At 43.2% G+C, this 26,467-nt stretch overlaps 1 protein-coding gene across 1 annotated transcript in view; it reads right to left on the bottom strand.

The window, feature by feature from the left end:
• The window catches only part of epha6 (eph receptor A6), a 486,126-nt gene extending 462,107 nt beyond the window's left edge, over positions 1 to 24,019 (bottom strand). Inside the window, exon 1 of the mRNA XM_055644571.1 lies at positions 23,884 to 24,019. Coding sequence (XP_055500546.1) covers positions 23,884 to 23,965 — 82 coding nt within the window. The 5' untranslated portion in view covers positions 23,966 to 24,019. The remainder of the gene's footprint in view (positions 1 to 23,883) is intronic.
• Positions 24,020 to 26,467: the final 2,448 nt, after the last annotated feature.

Raw genomic sequence — 26,467 nt, 5'->3', positions numbered from 1 at the left:
AGAATGGAAAGTAATCAAAATGTGTGCTTAAAAAGTGCCTGCGACTTAATGGACCAAACAGATCTAAGCTACATTTTAATATAAAATTGCATACATTTAAGACAACAAGTAACAAACAAAATGGGTAGATTACCTCTGAAAAGTACATAGTTACAATACCACTTGTTTTAGTGACTGTGAAATGAAAAGAAAAAAAAGTAATTTAATTAACTAGATCCTGGAAAACCAATAACCATTGGCGAAAAACCAGTCGAGGCATTAAATGTTGGGCTTCAGCCCCATCCTACCCTTTCGGGCTTTGATTGCTGCAGACCTTTTTGAGTGGAAGAATGGCTGTAAAACCACGGATTTTACGATTTAGCTACTTGGTTTCCCTCCCAAGTTGACTCTCTCCAACTTTCCCCACTAGAGCTCGCTTAAACCAAATATAAAATGTTTTACATTTGGCCGCTTCTCTCCAGAAGCTGATGAACCCAAATCCAGACAATATTGAAAGTTGAGTGGTATTTTCCACTTGTAGATGTGGTGTCTGTGCTCAAAACATCATTGCAACATAATATGTTGCTCAGTTTCAACCGTCAGATGCCCTCCCATCCTCCCATACTGTGAAATTATTTATTAAAAATATAAATTAATTTTTTTTCAGAAAACAAAATCCGAAATTAAGTGCATTGTTGGAAACAAATTATCTTATTTGCAATTCTATTAACATTAATACATTTGTCATATTATTGTTGCCTTTTATTATGAGAAAGTTATCCTCCTTGCTTTTTTCTCTGCGTGACATCATTTGAAGATGGACACAAAATGCAGGAATAACTCAGTGGGTCCGGCAGCATCTCTGAAGAGAAGCAATGGGTAATGTTTCGGGTCGAGACTCTTCTTCAGTCTGAAAGAAAGGTCTTGACCCGAAACGTCATCCATTCATTCTCTCAAGAGATGCTGCCGGTCCCACCGAGTTACTCCAGCATTTTGTGTCTATCTTCAATCGTATTGGCCCCGCTCTGAGAGTAGGAGTGGGGGCGAATCTGAATCCGCAACGGCCATGAGACCCAGGCCGAGCTCTGTGATCGTTTGCCTGCTTCTGCTGCTATTGGAGGCGAGACGTTGCGTTGCGCCAGGGTCTTGGGCCTGTCCCACTTTGGCCGTCAGTTACGCGACAGGCCGGTGGCGCGCAAAGATTTCGTTCGGTACAAAATTTCGGAGCACCACGCGATACCGCGCACAACTTCATATCCCTCCGCGCTTCTCAGTGAGACCGGGCCCGCGCGGCCACACGATGCCCGTGCGCCTCAACGCGACGACGGGGTCGCGTAATTTGCGTGCTAAGGACACGTAAGTGGGACAGGGCCTTAGGTTTAAACTCCTGCTAATTGCAGATTCAAGATTCAAGATTCAAGAAGGTTTATTGTCATTACAGCCGTATACACAGTACAATGAGATAGCGTTTACCTAGAACCTTCGTGCTACATAGAACACAATTGGACAACATGCTACATATATCGATAGACTATGCTATACACATGGTGCAAAACTTTTTCTAAAGTGCAACAAAGTAAATAGAAAATGTATAAAACAGCAATGCAGGACAGTAGACAACAGTGCAACAGAGTGCAATGTACACAAACCAAGTGTGCCGAGGGTGCAGTGCAGAGTTTATGTAGCAGCAGAGATGGGGGGGGGGGGGGTGGTCGGGTGGAGGTGTGTGTATTCAGATCAGTCCCTGAGCGTTGAGGAGTCGGATGGCCTGGGGGGAAGAAGCTGTTGCATAGTCTGGATGTGAGGGACCTTATGCTTTGGTAACTTCTGCCAGATGGGAGGGGGGGAGAAAAGTTTATGCGAGGGTGGGTAGGGTTCTCCGCAATGCTGGTTGCTTTGCGGATGCAGCGCGCGGTGTAGATGTCTGAGATGTGGGGGAAAGAGACTCCGATGATCTTTTCGGCTGTCCTCACTACTCGCTGCAGGTTCTTGCGGTCCATGCTGGTGCAGTTTCCAAACCAGGCAGTGATGCAGCTACTCAGGATGCTCTCTATAGTCCCTCTGTAGAATGTGGTGAGGATGGTGGGCGGGAGGTGGGCTGTCCTCAGCTTCCTCAGGACGTGGAGACGCTGCTGGACTTTCTTCACAGTGGAGCTGGTGTGGAGAGGCCAGGTGGTTGTCTGCCAGGTGGACACTAAGGAATTTAGTGTTCTCACAATCTCCACTGGGGAGCCGTCGATATCCAGTGGCGTATGGTCCCTCTATGGACATAATTGCCAAACTGTTCAAACGTTCTTGCTGAATTGATGATCTCAAGTAAGTTTTGATCAGTTTCAACTTAGAAAAACTCCTTTCTCCGGATGCCACAGTCACTGGGATTGTCAAGAAAATCCGAAGAGCAATAAATAAATTTGGAAATGCGGTAGACCTGTTATTGCAAGCAAGGAATTCAAGCATTTTCATGGGGTTTTGAATCTCTGGTGGCAGAATTGGCTTTAGTGTCTCCATTTCCTCACAAAGCATCTATCCATCTATATCAGCCAGTTTTGGGGTTTTAACTTGATTTTTTTCCTGTCCCAGCTTGACCTCTGCCAATGCCACTTTCAGATCTGCTGAACATTTTCTTATGGTGTCCTTGGACAGGCCCTGAAAATTGCAAATGAATCCAAATATATGTGGATACTTTTTCAGTTGTTCAAACCGTGGCTCAAGTGTTTGCAGTCCTTTATCAACCACTTAAAACATTGCACTCTGAAGGCTGTTTTTGGATCTGGCAAAGGTTCATTTGCAGATTCATAATCAAATAATTATCTTTTTTTGCGTAAGCGCTTACTCTGAGTCTTGAACACAGGCTTTGGCAAGTTCTAGGTCTTTGGCAAGTTCACAAGTGTTAATCAAGGCTTCATCAAAACCTTTTTCCCTGTATGTCTTTAACCAGTTACCAAGCTTTTGAAATGAAGAAAGCCCTGTAGCAACATCCATGGTATCACTCTGAAGTTCCTTACTCACAAAATGTACTTGATAGATCTTTACTGCAGTTCACAGCAACTGATCATAGCTTGCAAATGCTTTTTGGAGTTCTTATGCTCAGCTAGTCGTGTATGAATGTTTGGCCAGTTATTAAAACCGCAACTTGCAAGTGCACTTGCTGTGTTATTATCAAAAAGCTTGCAGTAGTAACAGAAGATTTTATCACTTGATACAGAGTATATTAGCCATGGACGATCTACAATTTCACCATTTGGTAGTTTTCTTTTGCAGTGACATTTTGAAAAACGTGATCCACTCTCATTCTTGGGGGAAAATTCTACTATAATTGTAGGTGGTCCTTTTTTCACTAAATAGTCGCTGACACTGATTTATCATTTCTGGCCATTTTGCAGGACCATCTGTTAATTCTACAAAACTGGCCAATTTTGAATTCCCATTCTCCCTTGCCTCAGAGGCACCAGCAGTCGTGTCAACCGGCGAGTTTCCTTGTTTGTCAAATTCAACACTTTACAAATGGCCAATCTCATTTTCAGTAAATAAATTCCCACTTTGATTGTCTTGCATAACTTCTGCAGACTGGCTTCCTTCAGTGTCATCATCTTCACTGTGTTGTGGCTCCACTGGTTGGCAAGGCCCAGGGCAAGGAGAGACACCATCTAATCTAGGAAGAGGTCCGAGCAGGTGTGGAGGAAGAGCGTGTGAGTAGGATGGTGGGGCTCATGCAGCAGGGAGCGTGGACCAGGTTGGAGAGAATACCGCAGCACAGGATTACCTGGTCAAACATCATGCAGGCAAACTTCCAGCGTGTCCGGTTCCTTGCTCAAGCTGTCTACGATGCCCTACCAAGCCCAGCAAACCTGCCCACTTTGCTCTGGAAGAGGATCATTAGAACATCTCCTCAGCAGCTGCCCAAAGTCTCTTGGGGAAGATCGCTATCGCTGGCGCCATAACCAGGTTTGCAAGGTGGTTGCTGAGAGCATAGCCACTGCCATCGATAACAGCAAACTCCACCATGCCCCAAAGAAATCAATCACTTTTGTCAAAGCTGGAGAGAAGCCCCGACCACAACCAAAAACAAAGACGGGCCTCCTCTACACGGCCACTGACTGGCAGCTACACGTTGATCTGGTCTCCTGGGCGAGGGTGTCTGATGTCCCAGTGCATCTAGAAGATGTATCTTTCATACAAACCACAGAAATCTCTGTAGAACCTATAATGTGGAGTTACATATATATTGCGATGTGTTGTGTGTACTTGATGAGCTGAGAGTAGATTACTCTAGCACGGGGCCCCCTTTGGCGTGGGGCCCCATTTGGGAGCAATTGGTCCAATTGGCTTAAGGCCAGCCCTGAAAACAGAATGAACACAAGTACTCCCGCACAGGGAAAAACTATTTAGTGTTGCTGGTCACAAAATGAACTAGCTTGTTTCATCTGCTGTATCAGCTGTGACTCCGCAAGTCAGACACCATACACATTGTTATTTCTTATTTAATTGCACTTTAATTATTTTGTGATTTAAACTATTCAAATTCTTACTTGTTTGAAAATGTAAAAAACCCCATCAAATTTATGGCACATGGCAGCACATTGTCGCACCGGTAGAGTTGCTGCCTTACAATGCCAGACACCCGGGTTCGATCCTGACTACGGGTGCTGTCGATGTGGAGTTTCATTCTCCTTGTAACCACATGGGTTTTCTCCAGTTTCCTCGCACATTTCAAATACGTTCAGGTTTGTAGGTTAATTTGCTTCTGGAAATTGTCCCTGGTGTGGAGGGTAGAACTAATGTATGACTGAAGATAGACACAAAGTGCTGGTGTAACTCAGCAGGTCAGGCAGTATCTCTGTGTGAAGTTTGTTTCAAAATTCTGAATCTTCTGAAACTCAACAATGCTCTTTATACCCAATGTGATTTTAAATTTTGATTTATTTCATCGTTTCCCTTTTATTCCTCAAACTTTAAATCACGTTGATTAAGGTGCACGTATTGGTTGTAAGGTGTTAGGAGTTCCATTATTAGCTCATCTGTTCAGCAAAAATCACGCAAAATACTTGAATGGAAGCATGAAGGGAAAAGTCTAATGGAGGATGGTGCAGGTTCTGCTACTCCATCATGGTCCAGCTCCACATCTTCCATAAAATAATCATCAATCCCACCATGCTCCCATTGTTGGCTATCAGAAATATTTTATTTGAAAGAGGTGGTAGGGAATAAATTAAATGGTTTCAACCCATAATGGGATGTCAGTAAACCAAATGCCCCAGTGTTTATTCCCTTGACACCAGTGATCCTCAAGAAGTTACAACAATTGCAATGGTCTACCCAAAGTCTCAGAAGAAAAAGCTCAGCTCAAATTAAAAATAGTCATTGACATGAATTTTCAGTTAATCAGTTCATTGCGAACAACATTCTGATGCCCACACAACAATGAATAGGTTTCTTCTTCAGTGGGAGAAAGTTAAAAATAACCTAATATTTTGACAGTATTTTCCATGAAAACCTTATACTATTTGATGGCAACTTCCAGCATTCTGCTTATTGCATGGGACAAGTTTTCATCACACACAGACTGATCCTCAATAGAAGAGACTTTTTCTATATCTGTAAGAGCCAGTGACCCCATTTTGCTTCCTATCAGCCAGACTTGACTCAGACTTTGTTCAGGATGCCTCTATTGCATTGCGCACTTCAAATTTAAAGTTAGTTGCATAAATTGAAAACCGGAACCTTGTGTCTGACAACTAGATGCAGTACAAGACTGCATACTCCAGTTAAGTTTCCTTCAATAATTCTGTGGGTTTAAGAATGCCAAAAAATGTGATATTTGTATAGAAAGAACATAGAACAGTGCAACATAGGAACAGGCCCTTTGACCTACAATGTCTGTGCGATCATAATGCTAAGACAAACTCTTATCTGCCTGCACTTGATCCATATCCCTTCCCTGCACATCCATGTGTTTATCCAAAAGCCTCTTAAAGACCATTATTTTATCTGCCCTGATCACCACTCCTTTAAACTTTGCCTCTCTCACCTTAAAGTTATGCCCTCTTGTTAGGCCCTCTTGTAAAGTTATGCCCTCTTGAATTTGATATTTCCATCCTGGAAAAAGGATTCTGAAGGGCCTGTCCCACTTGGCCGTCATTTGCGCGCCATTTACGTGACCTGGTAGCGTGTGAGTAGCGCGGGGCGGTCGCATGGAGGAGTGTGGAGTTGTGCGTGGTATCGCGCAGCGTGCCAGGATTTCGTGCTGCACTAAATCTTCGCTTGCCACTGGCCTGTCGCGTAAATGACGGCCAAGTGGGACAGGGTAATGTTTCGGGTCGAGACCCTTCTTCAGACTGAAACATCATCCATTCCTTCCCTCCAGAGATGCTGCCGGTCCTGCTGAGTTACTCCTGCATTTTGTGTCTATCTTCAATTTAAACCAGCATCTGTAGTTCCTTCCCACAGTTTAATTTGGTCTGCAGCTTACTACTTTTCATTCACCTCTTTTTTTGAATAGGGGCATTACATCTGCAGTTTTCCAATTGCTAGCATCACTCAAGCAACTGGAACATTTTTGAAAATCACCATAAATATCATAATGGCATCCTCCATCACCTCCCTCAAACTAGTGACCATATTCCCGAATCAGAAGCCATGGATGAACAGCGAGGTCAGGCTACTGCTGAAAGCACTGGACACCGCTTTCACGTCAGGCAATGCTCGAGCCGTTCATCCAGGGCTAACCTGAAGAGGGGCATCAAGAAGGCCAAGCACTGCCATAAGCTCAGGAGCACTTCAACAACAACTCCAACCCCCGACGAATGTGGCAAGGCATCAAGGCAATCACAGACTATAGACCCACCAACACCACCCCCACATCCAGCGACGCCTCCTTCCTTGAGGAGCTTAACCACTTCTATGGCTGCTTCGACAGGAACAATCTAGAGACAGCCATCAAGGCTGTGCTCCCTGCTGATCACCAACCCCTCACACTCACCCCCTACGACGTGTACGTGGCACCGAGTAGGACTAATGCACGTAAGGCCGCTGGCCCTGACGGCATCCCCAGGTGCAGCCTCAGGGCCTGTGCTGCGCAGCTGACAGACGTCTGGACTGACATCTTCAACCTGTCACTTGCCCAAGCAGTTGTCCCCACATGCCTTAAAACCACCTCCATCGTGCCGGTGCCAAAACACTCCACTGCGGCAAGCCTCAACGACTTCCGCCCAGTTGCACTTACTCCCATCATCACCAAGTGCTTCGAGAGGCTGGTCCTGGCACACCTCAAAGGCTGCCTACCCCCCACATTGGATCCCTATCAGTTTGCCTACCGCAAGAATAGATGTACGGAGGATGCCATCTCAACGGCACTTCACTCCACCCTCTCCCACCTCGAAAACAGAGACACTTACGTAAGAATGCTGTTCATCGATTACAGCTCAGCATTCAACACCATTATACCTTCTAAACTGATCACCAAACTCGGTAACCTGGGCAACGACCCCTCCCTCTGCAACTGGATACTGGACTTTCTAATCAACAGACCCAGGTCAGTTAGGTTAGACAAGCACACCTCTTCAACCCTCACCCTGAACACCGGCATTCCACAGGGCTGTGTGCTGAGCCCCCTCCTCTACTCCCTCTTCACCTATGACTGCACACCTGTACATGGTACTAACACCATCACCAAGTATGCAGATGATACAACGGTGATTGGCCTCATCAGCAACAACGATGAGTTGGTCTACAGGGAGGAGATCCAGCACTTAGTAGCATGGTGCGCTGACAACAACCTGGCCCTTAACTCCAAGAAGACCAAGGAGCTCATTGTAGACTTCAGGAAGTCTAGGGGCGGCACGCACACCCCCATCCACATTAACGGGACGGAGGTGGAACGCGTTTCTAGCTTCAGGTTCCTGGGGGTCAACATCTCCGATGACCTCTCTTGGACCCACAATACCTCAACTCTGATCAAGAAGGCTCACCAGCGTCTCTTCTTCCTGAGGAGACTGAAGAAGGTCCATCTGTCCCCTCAGATTCTGGTAAACTTCTGCACCATCCTTACCAACTGTATCACAGTATGGTATGACAACTGCTCTGTCTCCGACCGGAAGGCACTGCAGGGGGTGGTGAAAATTGCCCAACGCATCACCGGTTCCTCGCTCCCCTCCATTGAGTCTGTCCAAAGCAAGCGTTGTCTGCGAAGGGCGCTCAGCATCGCCAAGGACTGCTCTCACCCCAACCATGGACTGTTTACCCTCCTACCATCCGGGAGGCACTACAGGTCTCTCCGTTGCCGGACCAGCAGGTCCAGGAACAGCTTCTTCCCTGCGGCTGTCTCACTACTCAACAATGTACCTCGGTGACGGCCAATCACCCCCCGGACACTCCTCCCACAGGAAAAACACTATGACTGTATGCATGTAAATAGATTTATTTATTGAAATCATATTCTATGTCGCTCTTCCAGGGAGATGCTAACTGCATTTCGTTGTCTCTGTACTGTACACTGACGATGACAATTAAAGTTGAATCTGAATCTGAATCTGATAAACTGGGTAAATATCATAAACTGGGTATTCAAATGACGTCACGCACTCCAGACGGCTGTGCGAACGCTTGATGACGCACGCGACAGTCGCGTGTCAGTCACTACCGGCCTGTCGCGTAAATGACGGCCAAGTGGGACAGGCCTTTGACTGTCTACCTCATCTATGCCTATTCTACTCACAATCCCCAGCATGCCAGAGGAAAGAATCAAAGCCTGTCCAACCTCTCCCTGTAGCTAATACCCTCTAATCCACACATCATTCTGGTAAACCTCCTAAGCACCCTTTCCAAAGCCTCCACATTCATCAGGTACTGGGAGAACTAGAACTGCATACAATACTCCAAATGTGTCTTAACTAAAGTCCTCTACAGTTGCACCATGATGTCTTGAATCATACTCAATGCCTTGACAATGAAGGCAAGTGCATCATAGGGGATAAAGAAATGCACCATAGATCGAGGTGTTGTTGGAAAAATAACTGCAGGTTCTCAATATTCATCATTATTAATGCATAATAAAAACAAATTGTGGCAACAGATGTGTCAAGAGACTCTAATCGCCAAAAAAGCCTGCTGTTATTTTTGTTCCTCCTCTCTGCCTTACAAAATGCAGGAGCAGTTAACTTCTCATAACTGTCAAGAAATTATTGGATTTATGCCATAAATACAAGTACATCACTTCACAGTTATTTAGGATTCATGTTTCATGTCTCAGGGTTTCTATTAAGCATGTGATTCGTGTTTTGTTTAAATTTAATTTTAATAAACACTTTATCCTTATTCCTCTCTCGCCCTTAACTCTTAATTCAATAGATTTAATTTGCCCATTTGTTTTTTTAATCCAAATGTAGCTCAATTTATCTTTTTTTTTTCTCATTAGTTCTCAATATTTTTTCTATATCTTTCTATTTTATTAGTAAATATGATAAACACTTGGACTCTAAACTTTTGTGAAGATCCAGGTCCTTTTTGCGCTGTTATCAATTTAAATACCTGACATTTTGCATTGCAAAAAATAACACAAATTGAAGTGTAAGAGATGAAACACATCCAATTATGGTGCTGACTCTAAGATGCACCACTCCAGCCATTTCTGAGCTATGTATAAACACCACAAACAGAACTTCATTCATCAATAGATTGCTTTCAGCAATTGTAGCATGTACTGAAAAGGTCAAGTGCAAGGAGAAAAGCTTCCCTAAATAGATTTTATAGAACACAAGATGAAAAGTTAAATAGAGCATTTTTATGGTGTTAAAATAATAATGCCTCTGAAATCTTGAAAAGTCAAATTGAAAATAAATAATTAAATATGACTGAATTTGAAATGTATTGCCAACCACTAATCTTTATACTGGGTTTAAGTAAGTATTGTACAACAAAGTTAGTTAAACAATTAAATAAGCAGAAAGATTAGGTTTTGTTGTAGAGGATGTGCATTCTAACTGGCCAAAGACTAGGGTAACATTAGCAGGTCCCATATCAATAGCAGCATTTATATAGGGGATCACCTTTTTTTACATTTGCTAGATTGTTGATTTTGTCATTATATAAAAATAATCCTGGATAGATAAATGGGAATCAGTTACTATATGATTTCTCCAGTCGAGGATTTTGCTTAAGCTGAGGTGCTACAATCAGTTTCATCGTTTTTCAGTATTCATGAGACAGTAGATTTTCAGGTTTCCATATTCTATTTCAGTATAATAATGCCACTGAAGATCAACGTTTCTGGTCACCAGAGCAAAATCTGGTTCAGACAAATAAATACTGTGGTTACAAGACCAGGTCAGGAGCTAGATATCTTCAGATTCAACTACCAACTCCCCAGAGCTTTTCCTTAATCTATAAAGCCACAAGTCAGGAATGCGATTAATATTTTTGCCTGGATGAGTGTAGATCCAACAACATGCAAGAAGCTTTACATCATCTTGGGCAAAACGGGATCAGCATGCTATCCACTACTGTGACCATCTTCCGGCATAATGTGCACCACCTGCCTGAAAGCAGCACTCAAATAAATATTCTTGATACCAAGAAGGATGATGTGCAGTGGGTGTATGGGAACGCCACCTTTTGCCACACCGTGACTTCGAAAAATTTAACCATTCCTTCACTGTGGTTTGATCCATATCCTGGAGCAGACAACAATTTCATCAGAAAGACTGCAGTGCTTCTAACCAGCAGCTTGTCACACCTGCTCAATTACAAAAAATGCAGATGTTGCCAGATATGATCGCAACCTAAAAATGAATTTATTTTAAAAACCCGGGTCGCTGGTGCTGCAAACCAGTGACTCTACCTCTGCACCACCTACTTGCCAGGCTTTGTTACACTTCCACCTCTCTTTCCAATTTTCTACCACGTACTACAATCAGTCTGAAGAAGGGTCCCGATCCAAACATCAGCTCTCAATTGCCTCCAAAGATGCTGCCCGACTCGCTGAGTTACCTCAGCACTGTGTGTTTTATTCAAGCATCCAGCATCTGCAGTTCCTTGCGTACCCCATACCGAATTAGCATATTAAGATAAATACAATTGGCAATTATTTGCTGATGGCAGCACGATGTTATGTTATGGTCACCAAAACTGAAAAATATTGGAGCACAAGTCACCCAAGGTCAATGGAAATATGTGCTGGGAGGGCACTTTTTTTTTTTGCGTCTCAAAACTCATAACTAGTTTCCTGACTTTTGCCAAAGATGCCCTCAAAGAATAAAACAAAACCAGACTAATACACACTGGATCCACTTCAGCCAACTTACCCATGGCGTGCATACGCTCAGGCCCTTCCACTTTCTCCATTTCCCAGAATTTGTTTTTCCCTTTCATTTCCAAATATTACTATTTTGAGGGAAGTGCAAGAACAGAGTCAGCAGGGGGTGAACATTCACAATGCTCAAAATTACGATACAGCTGTATAATTACTTGAGAGTGTATAGGATACATGACTTTGTAAGACATTTAATATAAAACCGTGCAAAATCTATTGTTTAGAGATACAGCATGGAATTCAGCTCACTGAGTCCATTCCGAACAATGATCAGCTGTACACTAGTTCTATCCTACACACCATAGACAATTTATAGAAGCCAATTAACCTATAAACCTGCATGTCTTTGGAATATGGGAGGAAATCGCATCATTTGGAGAAAACCCATGCAGGCACAGAAAGAACATACAAACTCCATACAGCCAGCAGCTATAGTTGAGATCGAACCCAGGTCTCTGGCGCTTTGAGGCAGCAGCTCCACTGCTGCATCACACACACTAACCACCCGCCCCACACACTAACCCCCCCCCCCCCCCTGATATTATATTATTATTAATTTGCTCCTTTTCCCCCATCCCCCGCTCTATCCACTCGCGCATAGCCCCCAGCTGCTCGGCGCAGTTAGAGAGGGAGGTAATGAGGGAGGGGGGGATAACGAGGGGGGGAGGTGGGAACGAGGGGGGGAACGAGGGGGGGGGTAAAGAGGGGGGGGGGGTAAAGATAAAGAGGGGGGGGGGGGTAACGAGGGAGGGGGGGGGAACGAGGGAGGGGGGGGGGGGGGAACGAGGGAGGGAGGGGGGGGAACGAGGGAGGGGGGAACGAGGGAGGGGGGGGGGGAACGAGGGAGGGGGGAACGAGGGAGGGGGTAAAGAGCACATACCCCCCAACCGGAGGGGGAGGGGGCAGAGAGAGGGAGGGCAGAGAGAGGGAGGGCAGAGAGAGGGAGGGCAGAGAGAGGGAGGGCAGAGAGAGGGGACCCCAGCCGAGGACCGGACCCGGGGGGAGGGAGCGAGAGGGAGAGAGGGGGGGGGGGGGGGGGGGGTTGGTGGGTGGAGTAAAGAGCGGGGGAGGGGAGGAGGGGAGTGGGGAGCAGCGGTGAGGAGCGGGGAGGAGCGGGGGGAGAGCAGGGGTGGGAGCAGCGGGTGGGAGCAGCGGGTAGCAGTGGGGGGAGCAAGCGTCAACCAAAGGACTGCAAGTTCGGCAGTGGGGGATGACGTCACTCGCAGCACATGGAACACAGCACAGGCTGTGCATAGCAGACCCATTGTGATGTCTTCAGCAAGACCATCTTATTTAATTTAAAAATGTTATTGGATTTGAGAACATTTTCATAAATAACTCGAGATATAAAGCACGAATTTTTCAGATAAGTCGATTTCGGACTCCAGGGGGTAAATCTCTACCAGAATATGTAAAAAATGTTACCGTTACTGCGTCGTTTTTTCAAGAATATGTGACAACACACAAACAAATAAATACACAAATATACACACACATCTGAGATCAGAGTTATAAGGATATGATATAGATATAGAATAGATATAGATATGATGATATGATATATGATATGATAGATGTCACGGCTTTACAGAGGATATTTATATTTTACTGAGATGATTCCTAGGCTGAGTGACTGGATTCATTTTGAGAGATTAGCAGAGCTGATTTTTTTCTCCTTACTGTAGAGGGATGGCTAAAGGCCAAATATAAATCTGCCAGAGTAGATGTGAGGTTTTAATAGAGCAAACAGGGGAAACTTGTTACTTCAGGCAAGTCAAATGATTTATGTTAACTTAAAGAATTAGAGAAGAAATTAGAAACAAATCATCACAGCGGGTAATGGTGGCCTGGGATAAAGCATCTAATATATGATGGTGTCAGATTCTATTGAAACATTCAGAAGGCAATTGGGCCTACTTGAAGAAACAACGGAGGGACAAAACGTCAAGGCTGAGGCAAGGAGCTAAAGTGGTAACAAATATTTAATATAATCACATACCCACTTCCTTTCAGAATTTCCTTTTGATTCTGCTTCCACAACCCATTTAGGTAGCACACTGCAAATTATTTGGTTATATTGTTAATCATCTTTAGCTTGTATCCTTTGGTTGCCGAGTCTCTTTCTAAAGAAAACTTTCTATTTACCAACAAATGTCCGAACGTTAAACACAAACATGTTCAAAAGATGGCAACCAAAATGTTTTCTTTACAAATTCTCTCTCAGAAAATGTGGCTGAAATCAGGCGCAAATCTGTAGGATTTCTATCCATGGACATCATAGAGCAACAGATTAATATGATCAAATCTTCTTTTTGCGTATGGCGTGCACAGCCTAAAGTTGTAGATCAAGGGTAGACATCCAGGCCAGGACAGCATCAGTTACAAGGTGGATGGCTTTGATGTCCCCAGGGAAAAGCCCTGGGCAGTCATTCACGATGCGTGGGATGGTCTGGTCTGGATTTTTTTTTTCAGATTATTTGATTATTTGCACAAACAAATAATCAAATAATCTGAAAAAATAAAGCAACTTTATTTTATTTAAATGAATATGACAATTATTTTGGATTGATGCGACTTGCAATGACCCCTATTGAATTTAAGTAAACAAAGTCAAATGACCATTTCATGTTACTTTGACATTGCCCGACTCCCAGATTTTAGGAAAAATGGCAAGGTTTTAGAGGATGAAAAACTGCATTCACTTTGAGTTTACTTTAGTAATGTTTCATCCATTTTTAAAATACTTCCAAAGTACTTGCAGTCTCCATTTCAACTGAGGATTCTGCATCTTTGTGAGGATAAAGAATCATAATTACAGGTAGATATGATTTGAGCCATACAGCGATAGCCCTGCCGTTTAAAAAAAATATTAAAAAAAATTGCAACACAGGATGCAGTTTTGTTCACCAAGACTGCACTGATTATTTGAAAAATATTTACTTCATCTTTGCTAGCAAATCATTTTACTTTAACTATTCTGAACAAAATTTGAGATTGGGTTATCACACTCCAATTTGTCCATGGAGAAAGGGGGGTTCAGTGTTGGCCGATTCCAACTAATGAACATCTAGTCCAAAGCATATTTATGAACTCTAATCTATTAACTTCCTACCCATGTTTCTGCAATTCCTTTAAAGCAACCTTCAGCCTGAGCACTTCCAATGCTCCCCTTCACCTAACATTTGAAAATCCACCCAGTGAACACCCACTGTTAACATTGAACTAAACACTCGTTAAATTTGTCAGACATGACATGTCTAATAAATCCACATAGGCTGTACTTTTTTGTTAAAAATACCAGTTTCAATTCAATTTAATCCAGATTACAATCTTCATAAAACTGCTTGCAATAGAGGAATACAAACTTTCCTCTGACCAACATAATCTATATTTGCTGCAACAAGCAATCCTGCATCAAGATAATTGAACAAATCACACATTTCTAAACATACTGCTTCCATTATTTTTAGTGTTTTATTTCCCCACTTTAAATTAGTTCATTTTAAATTATTAGAAAATAAAATGTCTCAAATACATTATGAACTGAAACAGAACTATGCATGGAAAACCTTTGTTACATTATAGGCTGTGCCTTATAAACTAATAAAAACAATAATAGCTTCACAGTATGTGTTGCAATATTGAGTTCAACACAACTACCACGAGAACATTAACCTTTCCACTATCAAGATGCATTTCAGCACAGTGTTTAAGATGGCTGATGTTAACCTATATTATCATCTACACCAGGAACAGAAAATGCTGGAAATATGTGAAGAGAGATAAACAGTCAACCGCAAATCGTGGAAGGTCATCAATCTGAAGCATTGCCTTTATTTCTCTCTGAACTGTTGTCTCACCTGCCAAATATTTCTACTATTTTGTTTTTATTTCAGTTTTCTTGCTTTTTAACAACCAGCTATATTGTTTGGATCCTTGTTTTATTTTACATTTAAAAAAAAACGTTACAGCTTTCTTGTAACAAGAGTTGATTCATTCATCAATATATTTAAAGTGGGCAACTTTGCCGGCATTGTTGGTTTTGTAATATATCACCCATTTGCGTCTAAACATTAAAGAAATGGCAATTGACAAATCCAAGACAGTCAGTTTCGTACAGTCTAGCTGAGTTACACATTTGCTTGTGCTTTACATCTAAGGCCAACAAAAGGTACTTATCTCAGCGGGTGCAGCAGCATCTATGGAGCGAAGGAAATAGGTAACGTTTCAGGCCGAAACCCTTCCGGGTTCCGGCCTGAAACGTTACCCATTTCCTTCGCTCCATAGATGCTGCTGCACCCGCTGAGTTTCTCCAGCATTTTTGTGTACCTTCGATTTTCCAGCATCTGCAGTTCCTTCTTGAACACAAAGGTACTTATCTGTCCACTTTTCCTGCTTTGGCTCATTAAGTTTTAGTTTTAGAGATTCAGCTAGGAAATATACCCTTCGGCCCACCAATTCTGCAATCGACAACAATCCCCCGCACACAAGGTCTATACTAAACACTAGAGACAATTTACAGAAGCCAATTAATCTACAAATCTGCACATCTTTGGAATGTGGGAGGAAACTAGAGCACCCGGAAAAACCACACTCGGTCACAGGGAGAATGTATAAACTCCGTACAGAGAGCACCTGTAGTCGGGATCAACGTCCAGTCTCTGGCGTTGTAAGGCAGCAACTCTACTGCTGTGTTGCTTTGTCGCCCTATCCAGATTTCTCGTGGATTATTAATTGATTCGAGTCACCTTGATCAACATAACCAGGTCATCCTGTATTCTCAACTAATCTCCAGCATGGAAACGGGTCCTTCGGCCCAGCAAGTCGATGCCGAACACCGATCACTTGTCACACTAGTTCTTTGTTATCTCACATTCGCATCCACTCCCTACACACTAGGACCAATTAACCTACAACCCGTCTTTGGGATGTGGATGAAACCGGAGCAACTGGAAGAAACCCATGCGGGCACAGGGAAAAAGTACAAGCTCCACACCGACAGCACCCGGGGTCAGGATTGCACCAGGTGCTGCGAGGCAGCAGCTCTACTCGTAGCGCCACTGTGCCACCCATAATAGTAATCTATCCAATTACAAAAAAATGAAAGTAAAGGTAATAGGGAACAGATAGCACAGCTGCAAGTATTTTGGGTAATAAGCTTTGTGATATAGAACAGATAAGTTCCTTTCTCCTTAACAGCAAGAAGGCTCAAGGAAGTTTCAGGATTGCACAGCAGAGGATGCAACAAACATTGAAAAGACTCATACCTAGCTCCCCACGCTGCCAGCTATAGAAACGTTAGCAATGCAATTGTGGGCACAAAGCCAAGCAGAAAATAGAAAAAAATAGTTCAGCTGCAAAGACCGACATTAAAAATGATTCTGAAAAATTCAATTGCTGCACAAGGGTTTTCTTGAAGCTCAAATTGCTTCATTGGTATATTTTGGATTAAAAGAAGAGCAGCCAAATATGAAACTATACGTTCGGCACTTCCACTTCATCCGGCATTTAATTTATATACCAATTTCATTGATCACAAAAACTGACAGAAAGGATAAACACCTTTCTTTAATGTTTGTAACTAAACCTCAGGGCTAAAAAGGTGTTTCTGCACTTTTTAAAGAAAGATGGCTATGTAAACCAGTTTAATAAGTGGGGAACATTACCTAGTCCATCACAGGTACTGATCGAAGGTATCTACACGAATCACTGCCTCAAGAAGGCAGCTAATATCAAAGACTTGTTTCACCTTGACCATGGTCTCTCCTCGCTACTACCACTAGATAGATATAGATATGCCATTTATTGTCACTATACATGTGATTAAAAGCAGCTCGTACTCAGTGCATACATATAATTTAGTACAAAAAACAAGAAACAGAAAACAAAAACAAAAGGGAGGATAGGTGCACAATTCTGCGGCTCTATATACATATCTATAAAGGCAAAATGGTGAAGGAGATGTTTAAAGATTATATTAAATATTAAAAATGTTTTTAAAAAAATGTTAAAAATTACAGTTACAATACACATTACAGTTCCAAATTTCAGTACGTGGATATAATAGATGGAAGTCCGGGTGTTGGGCTGTGAAGTCAGTGCATGTGTGAATTAAGAGTAGTTAAGATTTTCGGAAAACAACTATTCCTGAGTCTATTTGTCCTAGATTTGATGCACCTATAGCGCCTTCCAGCGAAGGTACAGGAGTCTGTGAATCATTACCTGCAAGTTCAAGAACAGCTTATAGACGATTGGTGCAGGAGTAGGCCATTCGACCCTTCGAGCCAGCACTGCCATTCAATGTGATCATGGCTGATCACCCCCACTCAGTACCCCGTTCCTGCCTTCTCCCCATATCCCCTGACTCCGCTATCTTTAAGAGCCCTATCTAGCTCTCTCTTGAAAGTATCCAGAGAACCTGCCTCCGCCGCCCTCTGAGGCAGAGAATTCCACAGACTCACAACTGTCTGTGAGAAAAAATGTTTCCTCGTCTCCGTTCTGAAATAGCTTATCCCTTATTCTTAAACAGTGGCCCCTGGTTCTGGACTCCCCCAACATCAGGAACATGTTTCCTGCCTCTATCGTGTCCAAATCCTTAATAATCTTATATGTTTCAATAAGATACCCTCTCATCCTTCTAAACCCCAGAGTGTATAAGCCCAGCCGCTCCATTCTCTCAGCATATGACAGTCCCGCCATCCCGGGAATTAACCTTGTAAACATACGCTGCACTCCCTCAATAGCAAGAATGTCTTTCCTCAAATTAGGGGACCAAAACTACACACAAAACTCCAGGTGTGGTCTCACTAGGGCCCTTTACAACTGCAGAAGGACCTCTTTGCTCCTATACTCAACTCCTCTTGTTATAAAGGCCAACATGCCATTTGCTTTCTTCACTGCCTGCATGCTTACTTTCATTGACTGATGAACAAGGACCCCCCCAGATCCCATTATACTTTCCCTTTTCCCAACTTGGCACCATTTAGATAGTAATCTGCCTTCCTGTTTTTGCTGCCAAAGTGGATAACCTCACATTTATCCACATTAAACTGCATCTGCCATGCATCTGCCCACTCACCCAACCTGTCCAAGTCACCCTGCATTCTCATAGCATCCACCTCATAGTTCACACTGCCACCCAGCTTTGTGTCATCTGCATATTTGCTAATGTTACTTTGAATCCCTTCATCTAAATCTTTGATGTATATTTTAAATAGCTGCGGTCCCAGCTCCGAGCCTTGCGGCACCCCACTATTCACTGCCTGCCATTCTGAAAGGGACCCATTAATCCCTGCTCTTTGTTTCCTGTCTGCCAACCAATTTACTGCCCATGTCAGCACTCTACTCCCCAATACCATATGCCCTAATTTTGCCCACTAATCTCCTATATGGGACCTTATCAAGTGCTTCTGAAAGTCCAGGTACACTACATTCACTGGCTCTCCCTTGTCTATTTTCCTAGTTACATCCTCAAAAAATTCCAGAAGATTAGTCAAGCACGATTTCCCCTTCGTAAATCCATGCTGACTCGGACCGATCCTGTTACTGCTATCCAAATGTGCCGCTATTTCATCTTTTATAATTGACTCCAGCATTTTCCCCACCACCGATGTCAGGCTAACTGGTCTATAATTTCATATTTTCTCTCTCCCGCCTTTCTTAAAAAGTGGGATAACATTACCTGAATCTATAGAACATTGGAAAATTATCACCAATGCATCCACAATTTCTAGAGCCACTTCCCTAAATACCCTTGGATGCAGGCCATCAGGCCCTGGGGATTTATCAGCCTTCAATCCCATCAGTCTACCCAACACCATTTTCTGCCTAATGTGGATTTCCTTCAATTCCTCCATCACCCCAGATCCTTTGGCCACTAGTATATCAGGAAGATTGTTGGTGTCCTCCTTAGTGAAGACGGATCCAAAGTACCTGTTCAACTCATCTGCCATTTCCTTGTTCCCCATAATAAATTCACCTTTTTTCATTCAGCTTATTTCCATTAGTTTCTTGAGCCACACTGCACAACCCTAACCGCAACCCTACCTCAGCGCCAAACCACTGCGCCACTTTGTACATCGATGTTTGCTCTAGGCACTTTGGTTTTTGCACCATCATGGTGTCGTTTACTTCAAATTATTGATAATTTATGGTATATTTGAACCTTCTGAACCTTCTGAATTTTGTAGTTAGAAGGGCAGTACTCTGCATATCGCCAACTTGGGCAATTTTAACATTTCTATCAAGCCAATTAATCAAGCCGATTAACCTACAAACCTGTACGTCTTTGAAGTGTGGGAGGAAACTGAAGATCTCGGAGAAAACCGACGCAGATCACAGGGAGAACGTACAAACTCCATACAGACAGCACCCGTAGTCGGGATCGAACCCGGGTCTCTGGCGCTGCATTTTGCTGTAAGGCAGCAACTCTACCGCTGTGCCACCGTGACTGCCCTATTTATTTGTTGTTGCGCAACATGTGCTCGTAAAGCTGCAGCAGGCACGAATTTCATTGCTCCGGTTCACATTCCATGCAAATGACAAAATGTTCTTGACCTCAACAAACTTTTAAAACTATAACTCCCTGCAGGTTGTAATCATTTGACCCCTAATTGAAGACGCAACCTAAAAAACTGTGCAACAGAAGCATTACAAAACCAATTTCCCACAGTTCCATTTAGGGAAGTCAAATTTGATATGCGAATAGATGGGGTAAGTGCACAGTCTTTTGTCCAGTGTTGGGGAATCAAGAACCACAGGACGTAGTTTTAAGTCTAAGGAGGGAAGATTTAATAAGAACCTAAGGGGCAACTTTAAAACAAAAATACAAAAGGTGGTGTGTATATGGAACAAGCTGCCAGAGGAGATAGTTGAGGAAAGTATTATCCCAACGTTTAAAAGACATTTGGACCAATACATGGACAGGACAGGTTTAGGATATGGGTCAAACGCAGACAGGTGGGACTAATGTAGATGGGACATGTTGGTCAGCCTGGGCAAGTTGCACCAAAGGACCTGTTTCCACACTGTATGAGTCGATGACTCTAAATGACTTATTTTAATGAATCTGGTGCTATTTTAGGGTGCACTTAGGAACCCCAATGCCACTCAAAATTTACATTGTGCTACAACTCCATACAATGAATCCTGATTACATAGATTTTTAAAACATATCAATAATTTAAAATGTTAAACATTACCACTTACAATCAGTCAAATTCATGGAATTTTTTTCTCAGCCCCAATACTAAATGTAAACTGTTCATAATTAATGGATTTTTTCATACAAAAAAGGTTCTACGTACTCTTCAGAAACTACGCAAATATTGGTCATCGTAATTTTCTTTGTGACATGGCTCTTGCAAAATAAAGGCAGCAAAGATGGATGGTGGATGTAGTTCCAAATACCGTGGAATAATAGATGCCATGTTTCAGCGACCAAATTCAATCTATTCTAATTCCAAATTTGATTATTCAAGATCCACCGTACTCAGTTTTGAAATGATTACAATATTTCACCAATTTCTGAAATGTGACTGAAATAGTGCCATTATTTTGCTGATCCATGTAAATGATCAAAAATCTTTGAAAGAATAAAACTTGCAGAATGGCCAAATTGAAGAATGTTTTTTTAAGCATTATAATGAAGTACTAAATTGTTGTTTAAGACTGCAATTTACTGCATACGTTCAGCAAATGTGCCATCCCCTCCCCCCCCCCCCCCAACATTCTGAGCAATAGTTTGACCATTTAATCACTTTAGCCATTATTGAGACTTGCCATTCCATAGAAAATTTATATTTTTCAGCTGCAAGTTTGTTGAAAGTATTGCTGCGTGGGACAAAGGACTTCTGGAGCCAAACCCAACAAGGAAAAGTAACTATGCAGCTTCTTTTCCAATAAGAAACCGTGAAATTATCATTCTAAGGATTAGAAAAAAATGCATACATGCGAGCGATGAATGACTGCTCAATCACATACGATGAGCTTAAAAGGGAAAAATAATTTTCATTGCGCAAAAGAGTGATGCCCAACAATTCTAACCTCAAAGCCAAGACTCCAGAATTTTAATTGTTAGTTAACAATCTATAGATCTTGACAAGCCAAAACAAAAACTTACCATGTTGGTAATTGATAGATGAATTAAAATTGCCAATTTAAAGACAATTTTTCCTTCATCTTTCGCACATAAGTAATGCACACCACTCAATCTATTTTAATAAGTGGTAGTTTGCAAGTAATTATTGTGCTATTTAACAGAGATTTGGGTAGTTCAGACTTTTGTGTTTAATTGCCTAGGTGGTTTTCATATGAAGTTGCTTTTGCATTTTCACATGCATAACTCCTATGTCTTATGGTCTTATAATAAAAACCACTAACTTCACTATTACTTTAACATAGAAATATAATTAAACTGAATAAATTAATGAACATAAATCAGTAAATTGTCCACTGATGCTTTCTAAATATTTTATGGTTATAACAATAAATAACTGCGCATTCTATTCCTGTGCCTTTGTTCGACTTGAAACGTTTTGCCACCCTCTAGCAAATCGTGGGTTTCAGTATCAAAACAGTTAGAGCAATTTATGACAGATGTGACACTTTTATCATAATAACAACGAAAGCAATATCTTTTAGCTAGGTGTTCAGATTACTTTGTACGTCACATTTGTCCAATCTTTAGCACGTATTATTGCAACTTACCAAATGAAAACTCATGTAATTATAAAATCCTTGCCCTAAATCCATAACCAATTGCAGACATTACTTTCTGAGATCTATTGTACATTAGTGTCTAAACCTGAATACAGACAATTTAAAGTTAAATGTTACTTTATTGGGGACCACCTGAAGTACTCTGTTGGCTATAAGAATTTACATTTTGCAGGTTGCAGTATTAAATCTAACTGTGTCTTTGTAGTTAACTATATTGACGTTTTAGTTCCAAGGATTAATTTCCTAAATAAATCAATTAACCACCAAAATTTAAACGGTTATATTCTTAATTAAAGGAGACTCATTGGGACTCTTATTAGTTCAGAAACTACTGATTTTAAATACATTAAGGAAATAACACTTAAAAACATTAAATAGATTTTAAATGCTATTTAAATATATAAATTTACAGTTATTTAAATCAATTTACATGTTGTACACTCACCATGAAACAGAAAGCACCACCACCACGGGAATGCCAAACTAAAATACTTTGCGATAGTTCGTGTAGTATTTTGCTTTCTTCTGTTGCGTTGATGTAAACATTACTTTGATTCACACATTAAAACGTGCACATTTAGCTATGATATGTTGTATTGGAATGATGACATTAAATAATGTATTGGTTAATTTCAGAGGAAAAGATAAATAGTTATTGTCCCCTGTTAATGCATCTCTGCAACACTGCCCATAAGTTTGACCCAAACCTTGCTCTAATTTCCAGGGATTGTCACATCAAAATCAACATTAAGGTTTATTTTAGCACGGCCCAATCTCAACTTTATTAAAATTATGTAAAGCCGCCGAATAATACCATACACTTATTTCCTGAATGCAGCTGCCGTCGCTGTAGTAACCTTGCGGTTGTCATTTACAAATGATAAACTTTAAAACTAGTTTAGCGCACTCAAGAGATATTATGATGTAAAATGTTGGTCATCATCATTCAATCTCGAAGGATGTCGACCCTGTTCTCTAAATATTCGCGGTAAACGGATTATAGTTTAATCTCGTAGTTTTACAAAGATTGAATCATGAAGTACTTCGATGTGGGCCTTCAGCAGCAAGGCCGACAACTGTAATTTAAATTTGCTGCTATCCTAACCTTTAATTTCATTAGCCAACCCATGGTAAATTAATACCAAAGTAGTTTAAAACTATTTAAAATTATATATATATATTTAAACGGCTCTATCCTGAACACTATATAATCCGCAAACAATGCAGCATGATCAATTAGGTCGACATGATGCATTACAAATAGCTTAATCGGGAAATGAACTGAAATTGCAACACACGCCAATTTGTTACATTTTGAGGAACCGTCTGCAAAATAAAAATTGCAATGTTTTAAACACCGAATGATTGCCCTACTGCCCACTGTTGAAGTTAAAGTACAACTCCAAGTGCGATTTTCAGAGTTTATAAATAAACACAGCCTATGTTATCAAACTCCTTGCATTTCAGACTCAAACATCTGCAGTTTCTTGCGTGTGTGTCTCTCTCTCGCTCTAACTCATTACCATTTTGCATCAGTTCAGCTCCAACTTGTGGAAAGGTGTTATTTTCAGATGCAATAATAGAAGATTGAGAAGGTCCAACCTTGCGGTGGATTATTGAGAAATGAAAGGGGGTGGGGGGTGGAGAATACGGTTTACGAGAATAAAATTAAAACACGGCTGTGGTTACAATTGTAAAATAAAAATCATTTTGGTCACTTCAAAGAATAGTGCCCCCCCACCCCCCTCCCTCTGGCCACTTTAACAGGGGGGGGACAGTGGTTTGCAAGCGAGAGCCCAGGGGCCGGCTGCCGGCTGAGCTGCGAAAGTTCAAGATGCTGTTGAGTGGCTGTCACTTTGCCCGCCGGCGCCCTCTCTTACCTTCTGTGGGAAGGTGACTGTCGGCGTTGAGTACCCGGTGAGAGAGAAGCAGGAAGATGCCGAAGCTCACGATCAAAACCATCCTTCAGAGCGCTCAAACGAAAAGAGGGAGAGAAAACCCCAAACCCTTCTCTCTTGTGTTATTTGTTCCTCTCTCTCTCTCTCTCTCTCTTCAGCACTGCCTCCGAGCCGAGCGGCTGCGGCCGGGGAGACAGCGAGGCACCAGGTAGGCCCGCCGACTGTCCGAAAAATTGTTTGAAGGAAAGAAATAATAAATTAATAATAAATAAGAGAGAGAGAGAGGGAGAGAGAGAGAGAGAGAAGAGTTGTTGCGGCTGCCCTCCTCCGGTTGTCCGCTCACGTCCAGACTGACAGAGCCATCGTCAGTTGGTGTTGCAGTCGCTGTAGCCCTCGGTCTCCGGGCCGGCGGCGGGCGGCGGGCGGTCACTCGGCGACCCGGCGCCCCTTCCTCTCAACACCGGCCATTAGGCGGGAGAAACAAATCAACCCCCACGCCTCATAAATCCTTGCACTTTAAAACAAAATCTATCTCTCTTCTATCTCTCTCTGGTGGTTGAACGATGATGATAACACTAAGATCCTGATGGTGGTGATGAGAAAAACAAGTATTAACTGTCTCTCGCCGATGTGTGGGGAAAAATAATAAAAGTCTTCGGTGTTTTAAATGTGGTGTCCCCGGGTGGAGGGGAAGGGGGGAGACCGAGCTTTGAGGGGGGGTGTTGTTGCTCGCAGCCTCTCCTCAGGCGAGCCAGCCACACATTGACAACTTTCCGCAGCTCACTCGCCGACTCCGCCGCTCACACTGGGTGGAACTTGCTATCTCTCTCTTTCTATCTATCTCTCCCTCTCTCTATCTCTCCCTCCCTCTATCTCTCCCTCCCTCTCTCTCCTCTTCAAACATCAGCGGTAAGAAACAAGGTTGGCGTTTGGCATTCTCTTGTTTTTCTTCTTCCCTTCCTCCCTCCTCAGAGAGAGACAGTGCTGACATGTGGGGTTTTGAAGGGAGGGATGTGTGCGGGCGGGGAGGGTGCGAGGAGGGGGGGGTGGGGGTGACGAGGGGGACGAGGGGAGGGGAGGGGGTGGGGTGGTGGGGGGAGAGGGGAAGGAGAGGGAGAGAGGGTGAGGGGAGGGGGGGGGGGAGGGAGGGGGGGTGAGGGGAGGGAGGGGGGAGGAGGGGGGAGGGGAGGCGAGGGGGATGAGGGGAGGGAGAGGGGGGGGGGGGGGGGGGAGGGAGATGGGGAGGGGCGAGGAGGGGGGGGGGAGATGAGGGAGGTGGTGAAGGGAGATGGGAGGGGGGGATGATGAGAAGGCGGATGAATGGAGAGGGAGAGATGAGGGGAGGTGAGAGTGAGGGGAGGGAGGGGGAGGGAAGAACAGGGGGCATAAGAGTACGGGGTCATGAGGGGGGGGGGGAATGAGGGAGAGGAAGGGGCATGAGGGGAGAGGAGGTATGTGGGTGTGGGGGGGGGTGAGGGGGATGAGAGGAGGGCGTAGGAGGGGAGGGGACGAGGAAGGGCGGATGAAAGGAAGGGAGCAGTGGAGGGGGGAGGATTGGAGAGGGAGGGGGATTAGGGGGGGAGGGGATGATGGGGAGGAGGGAAGAGGAGGGGGCATGAGGGGGGAGGGGAGGAGGGGCATGAGGGGGGAGGGGAGGAGGGCATGAGGGGGGGGGGGGAGGTGGAGGGCATGGGGGGGCATGGGCAGAAGCTGACCGACGTATCTGGACCGGCGGGTCAAGAGGAGCTGACACTGAGCGCTAGAGGGTGTCAGCAACACCTGCACTCGACACCTTTAAGTAGAAAACAGAGAACGTGCAGCTCTTTCTCCTTGATCCTCCCTGATTGTTTTCTAAACTTATACAAGGGACATAGAGGTGATTTGGGGGCAGTTTCACATCAGTAACTCGTGGATGACTTGGTCCACGCAACGTACTGGGAAACTTAAGCTGAGGCTGGGAAAACACTACACCTGTCTGAAAACGTCGCCTTTAAAGAGTGCTCGGGTGCACAGTTATATCTGCAAAAACCCCTACTGCACTAAAAAAATCTGCAAAATATTGGTTGTATAAAAAAACGGGGAGGATAGAGAGGTTCAAATCGCAAGGCGAATACTGTAGTTAATTTCCAAACGTTTAGTTCTAACTGGTTAATAATAAGTGTCAGGGGAATAGGGTTGGGAGGGAAAGATAGATCAGCCATGATTCGATGGGCCGAATGGACTAATTAAATATGCTCTTATGAACTTACAATCATACTCTAGGCGCTTGACAACTTCTAAAGGGCAGCGTGATTGTAATTCAGTTTAAGATGTATCATCCACATGTATCACCCCTCATCGTTCATACATTGTATATGCTGCTTCATTATCTACGTTTCTTTTTTGTGTGCGTCCGTATGGTATTAAATAAAGTGACATAGGGGGAAAAAAAGTTCATTTCAAGCCCCAAATCCCAGCTTGTTCACGCAAGCTTAGAATTACACCGTCTGACCTGTATGGCCCGAGGTGGCACAGAAAAATTAATATAATAACCGCGTTGCTCACATTATCTCTTTTCCATTTAATG

This window comes from Leucoraja erinacea, chromosome 13, assembly GCF_028641065.1.
Source record: "Leucoraja erinacea ecotype New England chromosome 13, Leri_hhj_1, whole genome shotgun sequence".
Lineage (NCBI taxonomy): Eukaryota > Metazoa > Chordata > Chondrichthyes > Rajiformes > Rajidae > Leucoraja > Leucoraja erinaceus.
This window is presented reverse-complemented; position numbering and strand designations above follow the sequence as displayed.